At 51.0% G+C, this 17,463-nt stretch overlaps 1 protein-coding gene across 4 annotated transcripts in view; it reads right to left on the reverse strand.

Moving 5' to 3' along the window:
* Positions 1 to 17,403, reverse strand: part of GAS7 (growth arrest specific 7) — a 204,568-nt gene extending 187,165 nt beyond the window's left edge. For 2 of the 4 annotated variants that reach the window (XM_027974889.3, XM_027974888.3), the window contains exon 1: positions 16,833 to 17,403. In XM_027974889.3, the coding sequence (XP_027830690.1) occupies positions 16,833 to 16,966 (134 nt within the window). In that variant the 5' untranslated portion in view covers positions 16,967 to 17,403. The other 2 variants (XM_012185726.5, XM_060395427.1) reach the window with 1 other exon arrangement.
* Positions 17,404 to 17,463: the final 60 nt, after the last annotated feature.

The following is a 17,463-nucleotide window of genomic DNA, read 5'->3' on the forward strand; positions in this document are numbered from 1 at the left end:
CTCAGAGTGCAGGACGGGAGTGACTGACCCAGTCTGGTCAGGGCCATCACAGCAGGAAGCCCTAGGAAAGCCAAGGAAGAATGACCTGCTCACCTGGGGAGAGGTCAAAGGCCACAGTTGGGCTGGGTCTGGAGGGGGATTATCATTCCCCAGACAGGCCAGAGGGGGAAGGGACCCCAGAGAGAGGTGCAGCTGTGCAAAGGCAGGGGGGTGTGGAGTTGTGCGCCAGGAGAGGGCAAGTGAGGAGGCGGGGGTAGGTTTATAAAGCCCCGTACTTATCCCCACAAGGAGCAGCCTCACACAGGGATGGCAAGGAGCCAGTGGAGAGAGTTCTGTTCGACTCAGAAGGACATTGTGGACGGCAACAAGAGGCTAGGGCAGAGTGGAGACACCAGCCCTAAGCCTGGGGTTCCTGGCTCAGTGGAAATACACGGAATACTTACTAAGAAGCAGGTTAACAAGAAACTCGTCCATTCCAAGGTGGATATCAGTCACCTTAAAACTGTCCCCCTTGGGGTACAGCTCTCTGAGAATAACTGTTGCTCTTCCACCCCTCTCCCCTATAAACCAGGAGAAAGCCAAGTGCACGTGCCTCTGTGACCGTCAATCAAGCCAGCTGCAGGTCCTCACTGTGACTCTTTCCAACCTGCCTGCATCTCATATCAGTCCTTATTTGCAAGAGACTTGCTGCTGTAGCTGAATATATATATATGTATATATAGTCTTGATGATTTTCAGTGAAACGTAATTTATACCTTCTGCTGCTTCCTTGAGAAATCATCTCCCCAGGACTGATTTAAAAAAAAGACAGACCAGCCTCCTAGAGTAACACAGCACCCTGACCACGCCCTGGCACTCAATTCAGAAGCACCGCAGAATGGCACTCGAGTTGGCATCCTCTAAAGTGATCCTGTAATACTTTGGCCACCTGATGCAAAGAACTGACTCATCTGAAAAAGCCCTGATGCTGGGAAAGATTGGAGGCAGGAGGAGAAGGGGACGACAGAGGATGAGATGGCTGGATGGCATCACCAACTCAATGGACATGAGTTTGAGTAAACTCTGGGAGTTGGAAATGGACAGGGAGCCCTGGCGTGCTGTGTTCCATGGGGTCGCAAAGAGTCAGACACGACTGAGCAACTGAACTGAACTGAAAGTGATCCTGATGGGCAGAGAAGAGGGTTGGCATTTAGTGGACCGAGAGACTGGGCCTTTCAAACTGTGTCCCCCAGAGTGCTGAGGTTTCTTGGAGGAATCCTGGGAGTCACTTGAACAGGAGAGTGATCAAGCCATAGTCCCTGGAAGAGCAGCACTGTGTCAGATGCCCAGGAACCAGCACCAGAGAACCCCAGGTCTGGGGGACTTCAGGCCAGCTCCAGCTCCCCTGCCTCCATTCATGCACCAGAACAGCCATCTTCTTGGACCAGGGACATAGTCGGGGCAAAGGGCTCAGGCCAGAGCTGGCTCCACAATCTCCCTGGAATGGCTGGCATTGCTTTGGCCAGGCTAGTCTCTCCCCACATGCTGAACACACTCGAAATGGCTCCACAGAGGACCCTGCACAGAGGAGGAAGAGGCCTGGCTACAATTTAATTCAGACTGTTTTCTCCTGGGGAGGCAGAGGAGGCGGGTCTGAAATTCTCAACATCACCAGGCTCTCCACAGCCACACCCACCACAGGGCTCCTGGAGGGCACGCACAGACCAGGTCTCATCCCATGGTTGTCCGTTCGAACCCCCAGAAACCTTAGCTCCCTGTCTCTCTGATCCCAAATTCCCAATCAGTGTGCATCAGTCGTCTGGCCCGAGTGGCACGTGAGTAATTAAAAGATTCACACTGATACTCCTTTTTTCCCCGAAGACCAGGTTACCTCCTCTTTTCAAAAGAGTCAGAAGCGGGAAGACCAGGACTTCCCTGGTGGTCCAGAGGTTAAGACTCTGTGCTTCCAACTGCAGGGAGCACAGGTTCAATCCCTGGTCAGGGAACTAAGATCTCACATGCTGCTCAGAGTGGTTCTAAATAAATAAATAAATAAAGGTTAAAAAAAAAAACAAAACACTCCCTGCCCTCTCCTCTACGGCGGGTGTGGGGAGGGAGCTGTCATGAGCCCAGAAAGCAGGCTTTCTCTGTGCCTGGTTAATGGGGGAATGCAAAGAGGGGATAAAGATGAGCAGAAAGCCCTACAAGTGCTGCCAGAGAATCAGATTATGGAGCCAGGGTGGAGGGGTACAGGGCACAGGCAGAATTTCCCACTACTGCACTTCCGTTCTACCCGCAAAGAACCTACAGCAGCCATGCTCAGAAATTTGGCAGCTGGCTGGCTGAAAGAAGGAATCAAGGGCCACGTAGCAAACACATCAACTTGAAAACATCCACAGGTCCTGTGAGTCCCCTCCCTCTGAGCAGGACCCTACCCACAAGCCTCAGGAGGCAATCTTCTGCAAAAAAAACCTGCCCTTATAAGTGGGTTTATCTGCCATAAGCTCTAAGATAAAATTCCCCTCTGCTGACCTCCAGCTAAGATTCTAATCTTGGTCACTCCCAGGCAGGTTTATCACGTTCAGAGAGAATCCGGATGGGAGGAGATTCAGACAACTGTGACATTTCAAGAAAGGAATTTCTGGCTTAAGTTTGTGGTCTAAATGCACCAGGACAAAGGGTCCATCCACAGAAGGGCAGTGATCCTCCTGTAAACACATCTTCAATGATGACCTGAAGCCTGACGGAAAGAGACTTACTTGGAAGAACCAAGATGGAAGCTGAGTTAAGGTGACAAGAGCCAGAGAGACAAGGTCTCCACCAGAAATGGTGACCAAAGGGTTTGAACTGATGCTCAGGGAAGCAGGCTTCTTTTGCTAAGAAAATAATGGCCAGAACCCTGAGTGACAGACGGCCACAAGCACATCCGGCTCCCTGACACCAGGCTCTCTGCAGAGCACTGACATCAAAGGAGACAACTCTAACTTGCACAACGATCCTCTGATACGGGTCTTGATGTTGTTCAGCTGCTGGCCGTGTCTGACTCCTTTGGATCTGTACTGTAGCCTGCCAGGCTCCTCTGTCCATGGGATTTCCCAAGCAAGAATACTGGAGTAGGTTGCCATTTCTTTCTCCAGGGGCTCTTCCCAACCCAGAGATTGAACCCATCTCTCCTGCACTGGCAGACGGATTCTTTACCACTGAGCCACCAGGGATGCCTGACGTGGGTTTTAAAGACATAGAAACTAAGGTCCAAGGACAGGAAAGCGACTGGCCCAAAGTTTCGCACAGCCAGTACTCAAACCCAGGTCAGATCAGCCCTGAACACCAACACACCAGACTGTCTACAAACTGAGGACACTCCCATTCTAAGACTCCAGAACTGCTGCAGGAAAATAGGGTTGTCTTGGAAAGTGAACAGGCCCCAGAGTACGAGGGTGGTTAGTTTTTATGGGCTGGGTAATTTAGTATGCTAATGAGTGGGAAGAATATTCTAACTCTCTTGGAGAAGAGGCAGGGATTTCCAGGCATTGGGGCACTGCCCACCTTGGCCTTTTACGGTCAGCCTCAGAACGGTCATGGCGTCTGGTGGCATGTCATTAAGATGCTAATATATTACAATGAGCATATAATAACGCTTGAGGTCTATGACCCAGAAGTCAAGTCATCCACCATCTTGCACCAGAAGTGGAATCCTCCGCCATCTTGGGTCTAGTAGGTTCTGAGTCATTTACTTCACATCCTCAACGGCTGCATCACTCTTTTAAAGACTGTGCCTGCCCTCTTCCCTCCTGTTTCAGGAGGGCCTGGTATGGCTTGCTGTGCATTACGTACAAGGAGACAATCCCACTTCCCAGTTTTGCCTATACGGAGAAGTAGCTAAAAACTACTGAGGGGGAGGCAGAAGCACAGGTAAGTCATATTATATCATGAAGACAAAAAAACCTAAGGAAAGTCTTAACTAGTAGTGTTCCTTGGCCAAACTGGCTAGAAAAATCACTGGCATTTCTACAGAGAATGGACATCACCAAGGGACCAAAGGCAGAGCCACTGCAGTCAGGGGCCAGGGCAGTAATCCAGGCAAGAGGAGGCAGGCCAAGTGCAGAGCCATGTAGACCTGAGGGCTGCACCCAGGGGCTGCGGGAGACGCCAGCTTTGCGGCACTAACTCCATCTCCAGTTCTGAGCCTGCGACCATCAGTTGTTCTAAGCCCCACAGCAACACCTTCAGAAGAAAATTTCCCATCCAGGCTCTTGAAACAAATCTTTCTGTGGGCCCAGGACCAGCAAAGATGAAAAGGAATGCCTAAATCCTTCAGCAAACTCCTACACGTCACCTCTCCTGACATGTTTCTCATTATAAGAGCCTCTTCGGGGAACGTCTGAGCATCCAGAGGCCCGTCAGACCCAGGTAAGAAGCAATTAAGACTAATTAACCCAGCCTGAGCAGCAACAACCATCATGCAGAGTTTCCAATAAACCAGAACTGGCCAGCGGCTGCAGCTTCACTTGCTTTAAATAGTAGAATCTGGGTCCTGAAAAATCCAGAGAAGTGCTCTCTGCCAGTGCTTCTAAGAGTGTGGGCCCCAGATGAGCAGCATCTCCTTGTTAGACCTTTTTAAAAATGCAGACTCTCAGGTCCCACCCCAGACCTTCAGAATCCAAATCTACATTCAGTAAGAGGCTCTGGTGACTTCTGCCTGTGGGTCGGAAGGCCCTGACCGCAGGACTGCAACCAGGGAGCCCTGTACTTGATCTCAGAGGGGCCCAGGGAAAGAGGGAGTTTCCTCTCACCCCAGCAGCACCCCCATCAGTGGAAGTCCGGTGAAGCGGTAGCTCTCACTATTGGTCTTGGCATGATCCCCAGAACATGTGGGGTGTCGACTCCACTAACAGTGTGAGTGTACAAGGTGCCTGGCTACGCTCACAGGAGCCCTAAGAAACTTACGCAGATTCTGCAACTGGCCCAGGGTCTCTCAGGCAGCAGGGGCTGAGTCAGGATTTGAACCCAGAGCTGCTAGACCCTGACCCTGCACTCTTCAGCCATTTGGAGGAGGTTCTGTCCCTGCCCCCGAGCAGAGTATCCACACTGGTGGTAGCCACAGGGCTCACATTCCAGCCCACAAACCAAACCAGCATCCCCTTGGAATGGGATCAAGTGCCTTGAGATGTGGGGACATGTTTTTCCTAACACATTGGTATTTGGCAAGACCACCCTGGGCTCTCTGTATGCTATCAAGTTCATGTACTGTAGTTAAGACCCTGGGCCTGCCATTCAGCCCTCAGCAACCTCTCTTCCTTATCTAGCCAGGGTGAAACATTCCCAAGCCCCACCTCCAACCCATGATAGTGATCAAGAGACCCCTCTGGGTAAACAGAACACCAGATACCACCCTCCTGCCCACCATCCTACCTTTTTACCATCTTCAAACCTCTCAGATTAAACAGACTCAAATTGAGGTCTAATTCCAAAACCTGTGTTCTTTTCATGACCCTATGTAGTCTTATATAACCCATGAAGAAAGAAAGTAAACTAAATCCAATCTAATTCCAGAATTTAATCATGGCTTGCAAACTTAAAAACCCCTTAGGGTACTCAAATGCTTTCCTACTCAAATTGAGGCTCAGAGGCCAGCAGCACCTGGAAGCTTGTTAGACAATGCAGAGTCTCAGGCCCCACCCCAGGCCCGCTGAAGCCAGATCTGCATCTGAACAAAAGCCCCCTGTGATTTGCATGCATATTAATATTATAAGTGCTGGCTTAATAGCTCCAGTGCTTTGGCCACCTCATGCGAAGAGTTGACTCATTGGAAAAGACTCTGATGCTGGGAGGGATTGGGGGCAGGAGGAGAAGGGGACGACCGAGGATGAGATGGCTGGATGGCATCACGGACTCGATGGACGTGAGTCTGAGTGAACTCCGGGAGATGGTGATGGGCAGGGAGGCCTGGCGTGCTGCGATTCATGGGGTCGCAAAGAGTCGGACACGACTGAGCGACTGAACTGAACTAATGTCCTACATGGTATGTTGCACAGGTGGATTCCATGTGCCCACAGCAAGCAGGAGGCCCCAGGCATCCAAAACCTTTATAAATATGAAAATACTAGATGAGTACTAGATTAGTTGGTAGAGATGCTGGGAAAGATTGAAGGCAAAAGGAGAAGAGGGCAGCAGAGGATGAGATGGTTGGATAGCATCACCAAGTCAATGGACATGAACTTGGGCAAACTCCAAGAGACAGCGAGGGACAGGGAAGCCTGGCATGCTGCAGTCCATGAGGTCACAAAGAATCCGGCACGGCTTAGGGACCGAACAACACCATCATCAGATTATCAGATTTTCTGCGAAGTATGTCCTTGATTATCCAGAACTCAACAGTTTCATTTTTCACTTCAAACACAACAAAAGCTTGTAGCTATTTATCAGTAAAACACTTGCTAAATGAGAAGAGTGGCCTCCAACTTCCTATTTCTATTTCTACTTTATATTATGAATCAAAAACAAATGACACTCTTCTACGAGCCATCGCTAAAATAAGGAGGCTCTGTCACGATCAAATTAGGACAAGGATTCATTTCTGTAGAATTTTTAAAATATCATCTCTAAAGAGTTTTTACAACTTAATTAGTTTTTTTGTTGACAAATCTGGGAGGTGTCTGTGCATCTGATAAGCAAATGAGCAGGGTGGAGAAATCAAGGGATTTGAGAGAGAACAATGGATGCAAAACTTCTGGAAAGGCTTTTGTTCCAGTAGAACAAGTGTGAAACTGAAGTCTTTTAGAGAAATCACCTGCCAGAGTCACCTAGGGGGGCTGGCACATCCCTGAGGGCTCCCAGAGAAGACCTTGGCTCCAGGCCTTGACTGTATCCATCGAGCCTTGCGGAGAGCCTGGCATACACAGTAGGTCCTCAAATATAAATATTTGTTTTTGTTGAACCAAACGTTGACAGATGTATTTACTGCAAAGAAAAAAAAAAAAATCACAGGAAGTCTGGGATCAGGCCAAGTATCACTAGTGTGCCCAGGAGCATGGCAAATGCCAGGAGAGCTTGGTGGAGGGGGAGCTGATTTGAAAGAACAGTAAGAGCTCATCCTGGTCTCAGGAGCTATGGGCCCATGCTGGGGCTGAACTCCAAGGGAGACTGTCAGACATGCAGAGCCCCCGGCCTAACTCCAGACCTACTGAGTCAGAATCTGCATCCAACAACATCCAGAAAGCTTGCTCTAGAGGTATCAAAATCAACTTGAGAAGCACCACTTGGAATGGCCGTGAAATACGGCGACTGAGCTAGAACAGAAACAGAGTGAGGACAGACCTTGGTGGTCACCAGAGCCGTCCGTATACATGCAGCTTACTCCTTCTCTCCTTCTGGGCACCGGGCAGGGCTACATCACCCCACCCACTTGCAGTTAGGTGTGGCTGGGCTTTCATCAATGACATCTGAGCACCAACGCCATGTGCCATTTCTGGGAAGAAGCTTTAAGAACCAGGTGCTGTTGGTCACCCAGCAAGATTCCAGACCGTGGTTGCTCCCTTATCCTGCGTCCTTCCTGGAGGGTCTCGCTGCTACCAACTGACTTGCTATAGACTGGCAGTGTGAGAAGAGGCGAACCTATATTGTTTTTAAGCACCCAGACTTGGGGACTGTTTGTTATAGCAGCATTCCCTAACCCATTCTGACTGACAACAGCACCTAAGCCCCCAACGCCGCCGTCTTCAGAACATCTGTTTCTCCCCGTTGAGAACAGCTCAAACACATCATGACGTGAGGATCTCTTTTTAAACCCTGAACAGCATTATTTAACTCAATTACCTTCTACACTCTTCAGACTTCACTCCATCATCTTATTTTCTCCTTTCCCCAGATTTCCCCATGCATTTATGCTTCTATCTTACTATACCGTATGCTTTTTGGTAAGCTGCTTTACATCCTTTTTTCAACAAGGTGACAGACAGTCACACATACAGACACACCAGACTTGGCTCCAAAGAAAATCTGGCTGTTTCCAAAAAAATCAAATGCACCCCTCGAAAGACAAAGATTTGCTGTTACTAAGGATATCTAAAAGAACATGGCCTTGGGCCAGGCAAGTACTCCTTCAGCTGGGTCTTTGCACAAAAGGATACGTCACACAACGCATGGGACACAGTCTCTGCTTTTAAAAAGCAATTCATTCTTGGAAACACCAGCTTATTTTGCCTTGTCATCAGGTGAAATCTGAACCACGCTAACTCCATTAAAAACACTTAGCATCACTGACAAAAATGTTTTATTTTTCAAATTCAGCTGAACCCCTTTTGCATGGGTGGCCTTGTGTGAAGCACCGGTGAACAGTGTTTTAACCAGTTCCTCCAGGTGGGCAGGTCGGGTGTGGCCAGTTGAGCTATAACAGAAGCAGGCTGCAACGGGTATTCTAAGGCTTATGGCTTGATTCTTCCTGAGTCCAAATTTCTATTTGTGGAATTGCTGGGGCAGAGGGCACATACATTGTTACAGTTTTAAGGTATATTGCCAAATTACACTCTGGGAAGCATATGACAATCTTCCTACACTCTTGCCAAGACTCATTCTGTTTTTATGTTGACGCTTTTCATTAAAGCTACCTTTTCCAAAACAACTACAATTCTTTGATTACTTATGAGACTGAATACGCTGATGGCTTTGCACATCTTTTATTATGAAGTGTCTATCCAAGCTCTCTGCCCATTCGCATACTGATGTGTTCCTGTTTCTGCTTTTTGAAAAAAAAATTATAAAAGTACTTCCTGCATTAAGGACATTAACTTTTCCCCAATTTTTACTTGCCTTTTAGCTCACTTTTGAAGGAAGAGGTCTCTGGTGGCAGAGCAGACAATTCGCAGATGGGGAAAATACATCACAACTGTCCTGCAGAGGTAAGGCCTCTCACGTCCCCCATCAATCCACTGGTAAATTTGTCTGACTCAACCTGCAAGACATATTCCAAATCCATCCCCTTCTCTCTCAGAATCTCCACTCCCACCAACCTGCTCCCAGCTTTCGAACTCATCTGCTTGCTCCTGTTCCTGCCCTTTAAAATCCATCCTCCACACTACAGCCCAGGTGAGCTTTCCAAAAGAAACCAGAGAATGCTAACCTGTCAATCACACCGAAAGCGACCAACCACTGAAAAAGAAAGGATAAATAGGGAATGTGATAGAGGTGCTAAATGTTGCTATCATGTTACAATATCTACATGAATCAGATGAACAGGCTGCATACCTTAATTTTACACAAGATGACAGGTCCAATACATTCAATGAAAAGAAACCATCTGTAGCTTGAAATCGGCCATGGGGGGAGTATTTACATCCCAGAAATTGGCAGATGCTACAAATCAGAACTTCCCACCCTCCATCCCCCAAAGTTGATCAATAAACATTTACCAGCACATCACTGGAGGCAGAAGAAGCTTCAGAGAGTGTCAGAGAATGATACTCCAATTTTGTCCACCCAAAAACCGCTGAGAAGGAGCGGAGGGGGCTCCAGATAGAGGGACTCTTCAGACAAGAGATTGTCTCTGGCAAAAAGAGTATGGATGGACAAACAGAGAACCACACAGGAAAGCGCAGGTTGGCAGAGGCCCAAAGGACATGGAGGAATAGCTGGGCCCTTGGAATGACGCCGTATACAGATAAGTTCCCCGGAACATAAATGCAAACCTAGAGAAAGGCAAGAAACCTCAAATACTTGACAGTACCTTTCTTTCACTGTGCAGAACAGGTACTTAAAATATAAATTCATAGAGAAAAACCAAGTTACATATACTGTAGGGAGAAGTAAAGTAACTATCCAACTTACCTGCCTCCCTTTCTGCCACATCCCAAGCTTGTCCTTGCTCTCTAACCATTCTGGAATATTCTGGTTCTCTCATATCTACCAAACATACTCCCCTCTTTAAGGTTATTTGCATTTGTAGAACAAACACTCACGCCCCAGATCCTCATGTGGCTGGCTCACACTCAGCTCTCTGCTCAGATATCCCCTCCTTGCAGCTTTCTCTGACAGTTTCTGGAATCCCCTTCCTGTATCCTGCACCCCTAACTTATCACAGTACCCTGCTTTATTGACCCCATACTACTTAAAAATCATATATATATATATATTTTGCTAGTTTACCATCTCCCCAACTAAAAGGTAAGTTTCTTTTCTATGCTTCACCTACAGTAACATTCACAGCCTATTGTTAGGCACTCAATTAGGGATTGTTGAATGAATGATCAACTTCTGAACAGGGATTGGCAAACCACACACGGCCCATGAGCTAAGGAAGGGCCCATCCATCTTTTTTTCTGGCTGTGTAGGTCTTAGTTACAACACAGGGAATCTTCATTGCAGTGCACAGACTCTCTAACTGTGGCTCGAGGGCTTATTAGCTGCGGCATGATGGCTTAGTTGCTCCTTGGCATGCGGGATCTTAGTCCCTCAACCAGGGGAACCACCTAGGTGGACTAGGGGAACCACCAGACCACCAGGGAAGTCCCTGGCCTATCCATCTTTAAATACTTGAAAATAAAGCAAAAGAAGAAAAATACTGCATGGCACAAATTCAAATCCCAGCGTCCATAAATAAAGTTTTATCGGCACACAGCCACACCCGCTGGTTCAGCGCTCCTCTCGAGCTGCTTCGTGCTCCACAGGCAGGGCTGAGTGGCTGTGACGGGGGCCATATGGGTGCTCTTGCAGCTTCTCACTCCGGCGCACTGCGCATCACAGCGCTGCAGCTATAACTTGAGGGTGCCGCTTGGCCCACAAAGCCGAAAATGTTTCCTGGCCCTTTTCAGAAAAAGTCTGCCAACACAAGTGAGGAAGGAGAAGGCTCTGAAGAACGTTTCTAAGGGAGAACAGACCAGGCTTGCACTCAACCGAACAGGAGAGAAAAGGTAAGAAGGGGTAGAGTCAAGTGACACTGGAGAGACGACGGTGACATGCACCGTCAGAGGGTCAGAGGGTGGGGGGAGAAGGCACTTAAAGGAGGAGAGAGATTAAACGTGTAGTATGGACATGTGACATGTGAGTCCCTGGGGACTGAGTCTGGCTACCAACTCAAGAAATGAGGGGAATGCAGTGAACCAGGAAGTTAACTTAAGAAAATTGATCTTTATCAGATGGGAGACAGGAGAGACACTAAATGGGAAGGCAAGAGGTGGGTGAGTCCTCTGAGGAATCCATGCAAACCTGGCACCACATACCTGTCGCAGCTGAACCTCCACAGTGTCACCCATGCTCTGATGCTCCAAGGGACAAGCCAAACTGACCGGCTGGCTACCATTTCTACTTCTCTCCATGGGAATAAGCACCACCCAGGCACTTCCCTGGTGGCCCAGTGGTTAAGACTCCATGCTTTCAATGCAAGGGCCATGGGTTCGATCCCTGGTTGAGGAACTAACACCCCATATACAGTTCAACCAAAAACAGGTAGGGGTAGGGAACACTATCCAGCAGCCTTGCCATTGCAAGCAGAGAAGAATCTACTTATTTTGCAATTAAGTGCTGGGGACCCGTGCTGACATTCTGTTAGAAAGCTTGTCATGTGGCTGCTGGGAGTAATAAGTGGGCAAGTTGGGAGAACCCCAACCTCTGGATAAAAATCCTAACACCTAACTTACATCCAAGCCTTCCTGGTTTACCAAACCTTTCCTTTCACCAGCCAGGTAGGGCCCAGCATCTGTGCTCGTAGACAAGGTTAACCAGGCTGTGAGATAAAAGCTGGGCTTTTTCGGGCTGGGAGGAGTACAAGCAGGTCAGCATCTCATTCATGTTTCTAACTGGTAATGGACTGCGGGGATTCACGTGGTGGTTAACAGATGTCAGGGATTCCTGCCGACTTGTTGCTAAGGGAACTTTTGTGAAGATGCCCCGAATCCAGAGAATCCACAAACCCTGCCCACTGCTTTGAAGTCCTGAGGGGGTGGCCACTCGACCAGACCCGCACAGAGCAGTAAAGAGGGGGACACTGCTCAGGAGCGGAGGCAGACGGAGGGGGGGCCGTAGGTAGAGTTTCACACAGCGGGAGCCACAAACGCTGGCCACAGCCCCCAAATCAAAGGGCAGGATGACTTTGTGAAGATGGCAGAAAGCACCTTAATCTTTTCAGTCACAATCACATGCTCCGCGAACCACCAGCCCTAATTATTTCTTTTGTGGACAGAGCTCATGACTGCCTTGAAAAATACAGGCACGAGAAACAAGGTCACACCCATTTTAGGTAATCTCCATGTGACAAAAAGAAAGGCCCTGTATTAAAACCAATCTGTGTAACATATCGAGCATCTACCAGATGTCAGGCAGTTCGGATGCATGATGTCCATTAACAACCAGCACCAAATAGCCCCAGCTTGAAAAAGTTGGTTTGTCAGTGGCTCAGGGGACAGACCCAGGCTTCAGGCACAGAAAAATCTGGTTTCAAATTCTGCTGCGTCATTAATCACCATTACAAAGAAATCCCTGGCATCTTTAAAAACAACAACAACAACAACAAAACAAACAAACATAAAACGGTGAAGATGGAGAATTTCCTAGCAGAATGACCAAGTCTGTTCATTTTACCTCCCCGAAGCTCTCTCATCCATATGACCTGGTACACCTTCCCTTCTGACGGATCATCTGTCCCAGGTATTCTCCCTAGCCTTGTGAGGTAGCCAGTCTGCAAAACGGCCTTCAGTGAACCTTGCTTCAGTGTCACACTCGTACCCACACCTGTATGAGCCGCCCCTCTACACGGAATCAGGGACTGGCCCTGAGACTCACTTTGCCCATGGAACCTGGCAGAAACGATGTGCCAGGTCTGAACCTGAGCCTTAAGAAGGCCTGGCAAAAAAAAAAAAAAAAAAAAAGGCCTGGCAGTTTGCACTTTTGCTTTCTTGGAAGTCAGTATGTTGAAACTCCAGCTACTCTGCTGCAGAAAAAGGCACCAGAGGACGAGACACCACATTAGAAGCCACATGAAAGGCACCAGATACGTTAGTGAATATGCCCTTCTGGAGGTTCCAGCTCAGCAGAGCCTCCAGGACCCCAACTCTGGCCACCATCTGGCTGCAAATGCATGAGAGACTCCAAGAGAGACCAGCAGAAGAACCACCCAGCTGAGCCCCATCAATCCACAGGAACATGTGCCATAGTAACAAACAGTTGTTTTGTGACACCAAGTTTTGTGACACTAAGGCTTATTTCACAGCAATGGATAAAATAGCCCTCGTGATCCACAGCACAGCCCACTTCCCCAGCCCAGCATCTCTCTCCCCCAGCGACATTCTGTAAACTTCTGCAACACAATCACCTGAACCCAAAATGGGAGAACAGGACCTGGAGAGAAGGAGGCGCAAGGGTGACCCTCCGCAGCCAACGAGTTTGGCTGGCAAAGTCTCATATTCCGCTACTACCTCTGAAGTCCAGGCCTTGCAGCCAGATTGTGGATGCTGAAAACAGCACCTCGCTCAAAGAAAGCTCTGTTGTGTGTGCATTCCAATATTACTACCATCCCCTCAACCCCCAGGATTAATCCCCAAAACCTCTAGCGGTTTCTGCAGATACCTTATAATACCTTCCAGATCCTTAATTCTCTCCATTCAAGGTAAGAGCAACACCTCAGCTCCTCCTCAACCATGTCTCTCTAAGCTCCTCGATCTCTTTGTGGTGGATCAGACTCTCAAGAAAGATGTTTCTGCTTGCTTTTATCTAAGGGCCTTGATAATTCCTAGGCAGCTATGGGTCTTATCTGTTAGGCCTCCTCCCTTTTCTGGGAAAATTGGCTCCCTCTGCCTGTCACCCTCTGGAAGGCTGCCCCATCCACTGAAGAGCAAGATCCCTGTGACCAGTCCCTGCCTAACAGGGCCCCCCCATCTGCTTCGCGGAGGTTTTCCTGGAAGCCACCCTTTGGAAGCCAAGTATGTGCAGCCCATCCCCTCATTTCCTTGGAGTCTTGACCAAAAAGATTTCCCCAGGAACCACGACCTCTGTCAAACTGGCCTCTGCTCAGGGGCTCGCTGGCCACCAGGGCGGGTCTTTTGACCTCCCTGTCAGCTCTCAACTCCTCTCAATGGGGTGTGCTTCCCCTTTTTTTCACATGAACAAGGAGGAAATCCTTGAGGCGTGTCTATCTTGCACAGACGGCTTTCGATCTTTGGCACATTTTTGCCAAGATGGGGTTTCCTGACAACACTCTATCAGAAACAAATGGTGCACTGGGGTCGGGGCTAGGCTGTGCATCCCCCCATCTGAATCCTGCCTCAGGAGCCTAGTGTAGTCCCTTCTGTCTGTACTTATATCCCCAACGGCTCCCCTGGCCTTCTGAACTCCATGCCCCTCTGCAAGCTCAGTGCCAGGCACCCCACTAGCAGAGGTTTACCACCTCTAGTACCTATGGGCTCCTTCTCTGGCCACCTGGCTTCAGCACCAACACCTGGCTGGCAGTCCTCCAGACCCATGATTCCCTATGCTGGCCAGTCCACCACCTGCGACCCCCTTGAAAGTTCTGCATTCCCTAACCCAGCCTATCTTTGGGGACTCACCGCAACCCAGGGGAACCTACCTCCATATCCTCCATCCCTACTAACCTCAGCCTCGAGGTCCAGCCTGCTCATGTATGAGGTTCCCAGATACAAAGACCCTCCCTGTCAAAGCTGCATCTGCTTTTCCCTGAAAAGAGTCCTAGGACTCAGGGCCACTCCTCCCTCCACCTGTGGGAAACACAGCTGGCTCTGAGTGAAATCAAACATCAGGGTTTGCAGAAGAGATGCTCAAGTGGGTAGGAGCAGCTGTCCTCACTGTAACCCCAGCATCTCTGCTGCCCCTTAGGGACGCTGTCTCCGGCAGGCTGACCTCCGGAGCTACACAAACCCTTCCCCACAAGGATCTAGACCCTTCACTTGCCTTCTGGTAGTGTGACCCAGGATACGAGTTTAAAAGAGACAGAGGCCCAAAGGGTAATACTCAGCCAGCTGAGCTGCTAACCAACTACTCCTTGGCTGACTGCCTTCACCTATTTCATTCAGTTTGCCTGCCTACAAAAATGGGGATAGCATCTTCCCCTTCCCAGGGCTGTCAGGGGAATTGGTGACAATGCATGGACCATGCCTGGTGCCTAGCAGATGCTTAACAAAATGGGAGCCCCTCTCGGGGTTACTGCTCCCTCAGATGGGTACTGGTCTGAAAGCCCTTTAGGAGATAGGGAGTCTCAATGTATATACCACAAACTGTGACCGACACACCCACAACTGTCTCATCTGATCGTTCTGTCTGTCCCCTGGGTCTGATTCACCCTCCCTTTCCTCCCAGGAAGGAAAAGCAGAGCCACTTCACTCTTGCTAACACAGTGGACAAACCCTCCAACCTCACTCCCCACCCAACACACAGCTGGCTCAGTCCAGCCAGGGACGCTCCTCACCGGACATCCAACAGCCAGATTTCCACATCAGTGTTTCCTGGAAAAGTGTGGCCACCAGAGGACTCTACCACAGGAGCCTCTCCCAGGGCTTCTGGAATAGAAACAAGGAGGCTCCAGATCTTCAGGAGCCATTCACTTGCTTTCTTTCACACCTGAATCTCAGGAAGGGAGTTAGGAAAGCTGAGAAACACCTGCGCCTCCCCTATGCTGCCCGGCTCTCAAATTACAGAACCAAGAAGGTTTCCAAATAGCCTAAGTGGACAGCCCATGAAAGCTCCTTCCAGCCTCAACTTTGCTCAAAGGCTACTAAAGCCACATAGGGGGGATTTCGTTCTCTGGACCTGAAAGAAACATCACTGTATCTCTATGAGGCCAGGCTGAATTTTTGATAATGTTTCCAGGGGGTTTTTCTCAGGCAAACTCACCCATAACCATTCCACCCCTATCGGGCTTTCTTTCTGTCTTTTTTGAGTTGCACAGAGCATTTTCAGTCAAAATTTGCTACTTTGTTCTTTGTGAAGTAGGTCGGTGGGAGGGTGGGGGTTAAATTATTAATCAATTCAATCTCTATGATTTGGACAGTATCTTGCCAGAATATTTCTGACGACTCACAGTTAGTCTTTGCAGAAATCCTGGGGTCAGGCCGAAGGGGACGTCCTGTAAAACCACCTCCCACCCCCCACCAAAGGACTTTAGAAACTTCGGATCCCACTCAGGCTGTGACCATGAGCTCAGCGATTAGAGGACAGAGAGGCCTCCCAACTGTCACCCAGACAATAAACAGCCAGTCGACTTGGCTCAGCAGGTCCTGTGAAACCTGGGGCCGGGCCAGAACCCCAGGACAAGCCACTTTCCAGGTTCTGAACCTTGACCTGGGGGAGTTGGGCCGCGGGGGGGGGGGGGGGGCGCTGGCTGGGGGCTGCGGCACCCCCGGATCAGGCCTATTGACTGGGCTTGGGCTGGCAGCCAGCCAGGCTCAGCTGACCAGTAGGTGGACGGCCCGGAGGCGGCCGGGGAGCTGACCCGCCGCAGCCCGACTGTCCATGGATCGGCAGGCTCGGGGCGCCGGGGCCACTTTTCATATCCCGATCGTCTGCACATCTTCCCTAGACTGCCGGACTCCGCAGCCCTCCGGCGGCCCCGGCCACCGCCGGAACGCGCCCGCCCGCTCCCGAGCTTGCACTGGCAACAAGTTCTCGCTTCCTCAGGGCGGCCACGATGTGCTCGAGAGGCCCGGCACGGGGAGCGCTCGGGGGGCGAACCCCGCGTTGCCCACGCCCCGAGGGCGCCCGCCGCCTCCGCCGCCCACAGGAGCGCGCGGCTCTGGGTCCAGCGCACAGAGGCGGCCCCCCGGGCTCCCCTCCGGCAGGGGCGGCTCCGGCCTCCCGGGGGCGGGCAACAGGTACGCGAGCGCGCCGGCCTCCCAGCCCCGGCCCTCGCCCCCTACCTCCAGCAACTGCACGTAGCTCGCCGGGAACCAGCCGCGGAGTCCGTCCTCCTTCTCGCCTTCCCACCAGCCGCCGTCCGGGACCTGCAGCAGCGTGATGACCTCGCCCGCGGCGAAGCGCAGCCCCTGGCCATGCCGCTCCCCGGAAAAGGGGTACAGGGTCCGGCAGCGGGCGCCGGACATGGCCTTGGCGCCGGGGCTCACACAGCAGCCTGCATCCCTCCCGAGCCCCGCGGGCTGGGCAGCGGCTCCGCGGGGTCCCAGGCGCCCGGCGCTCCGGGCTCCCGCGCTCTGGGCGCGCGCCGTCTCGGGGGTAAGCGGGGGTCCCCGGGCAGGCGAGGGACGTGCACCCCGCGCAGGGAAAAGGAGACTCGCTGGCTTCGGAGAGCGAGCGGCGACGCCCCCGGGCCGGGCGGCTCGCGGCTCCCAGCTCGGGGCGGGGGGGCGGGGCTCAGGGGGAGGAGACCCAGGCGCCGCGGGCTCCGGAGACAACTTCCCGGGGACGCGGAACGCGGGCGGCCGCCGCGAGGGCCGGCCGCAGCCGAAGCCGCCCTGGCGCGCGGAAATGCGCAGCTCCCGGGGGAGGTGGGACCCGGAGCATCCCCCTCGGCCCGGCTCCGCGGCGAGGGAG

Source organism: Ovis aries, chromosome 11, assembly GCF_016772045.2.
Source record: "Ovis aries strain OAR_USU_Benz2616 breed Rambouillet chromosome 11, ARS-UI_Ramb_v3.0, whole genome shotgun sequence".
NCBI lineage: Eukaryota > Metazoa > Chordata > Mammalia > Artiodactyla > Bovidae > Ovis > Ovis aries.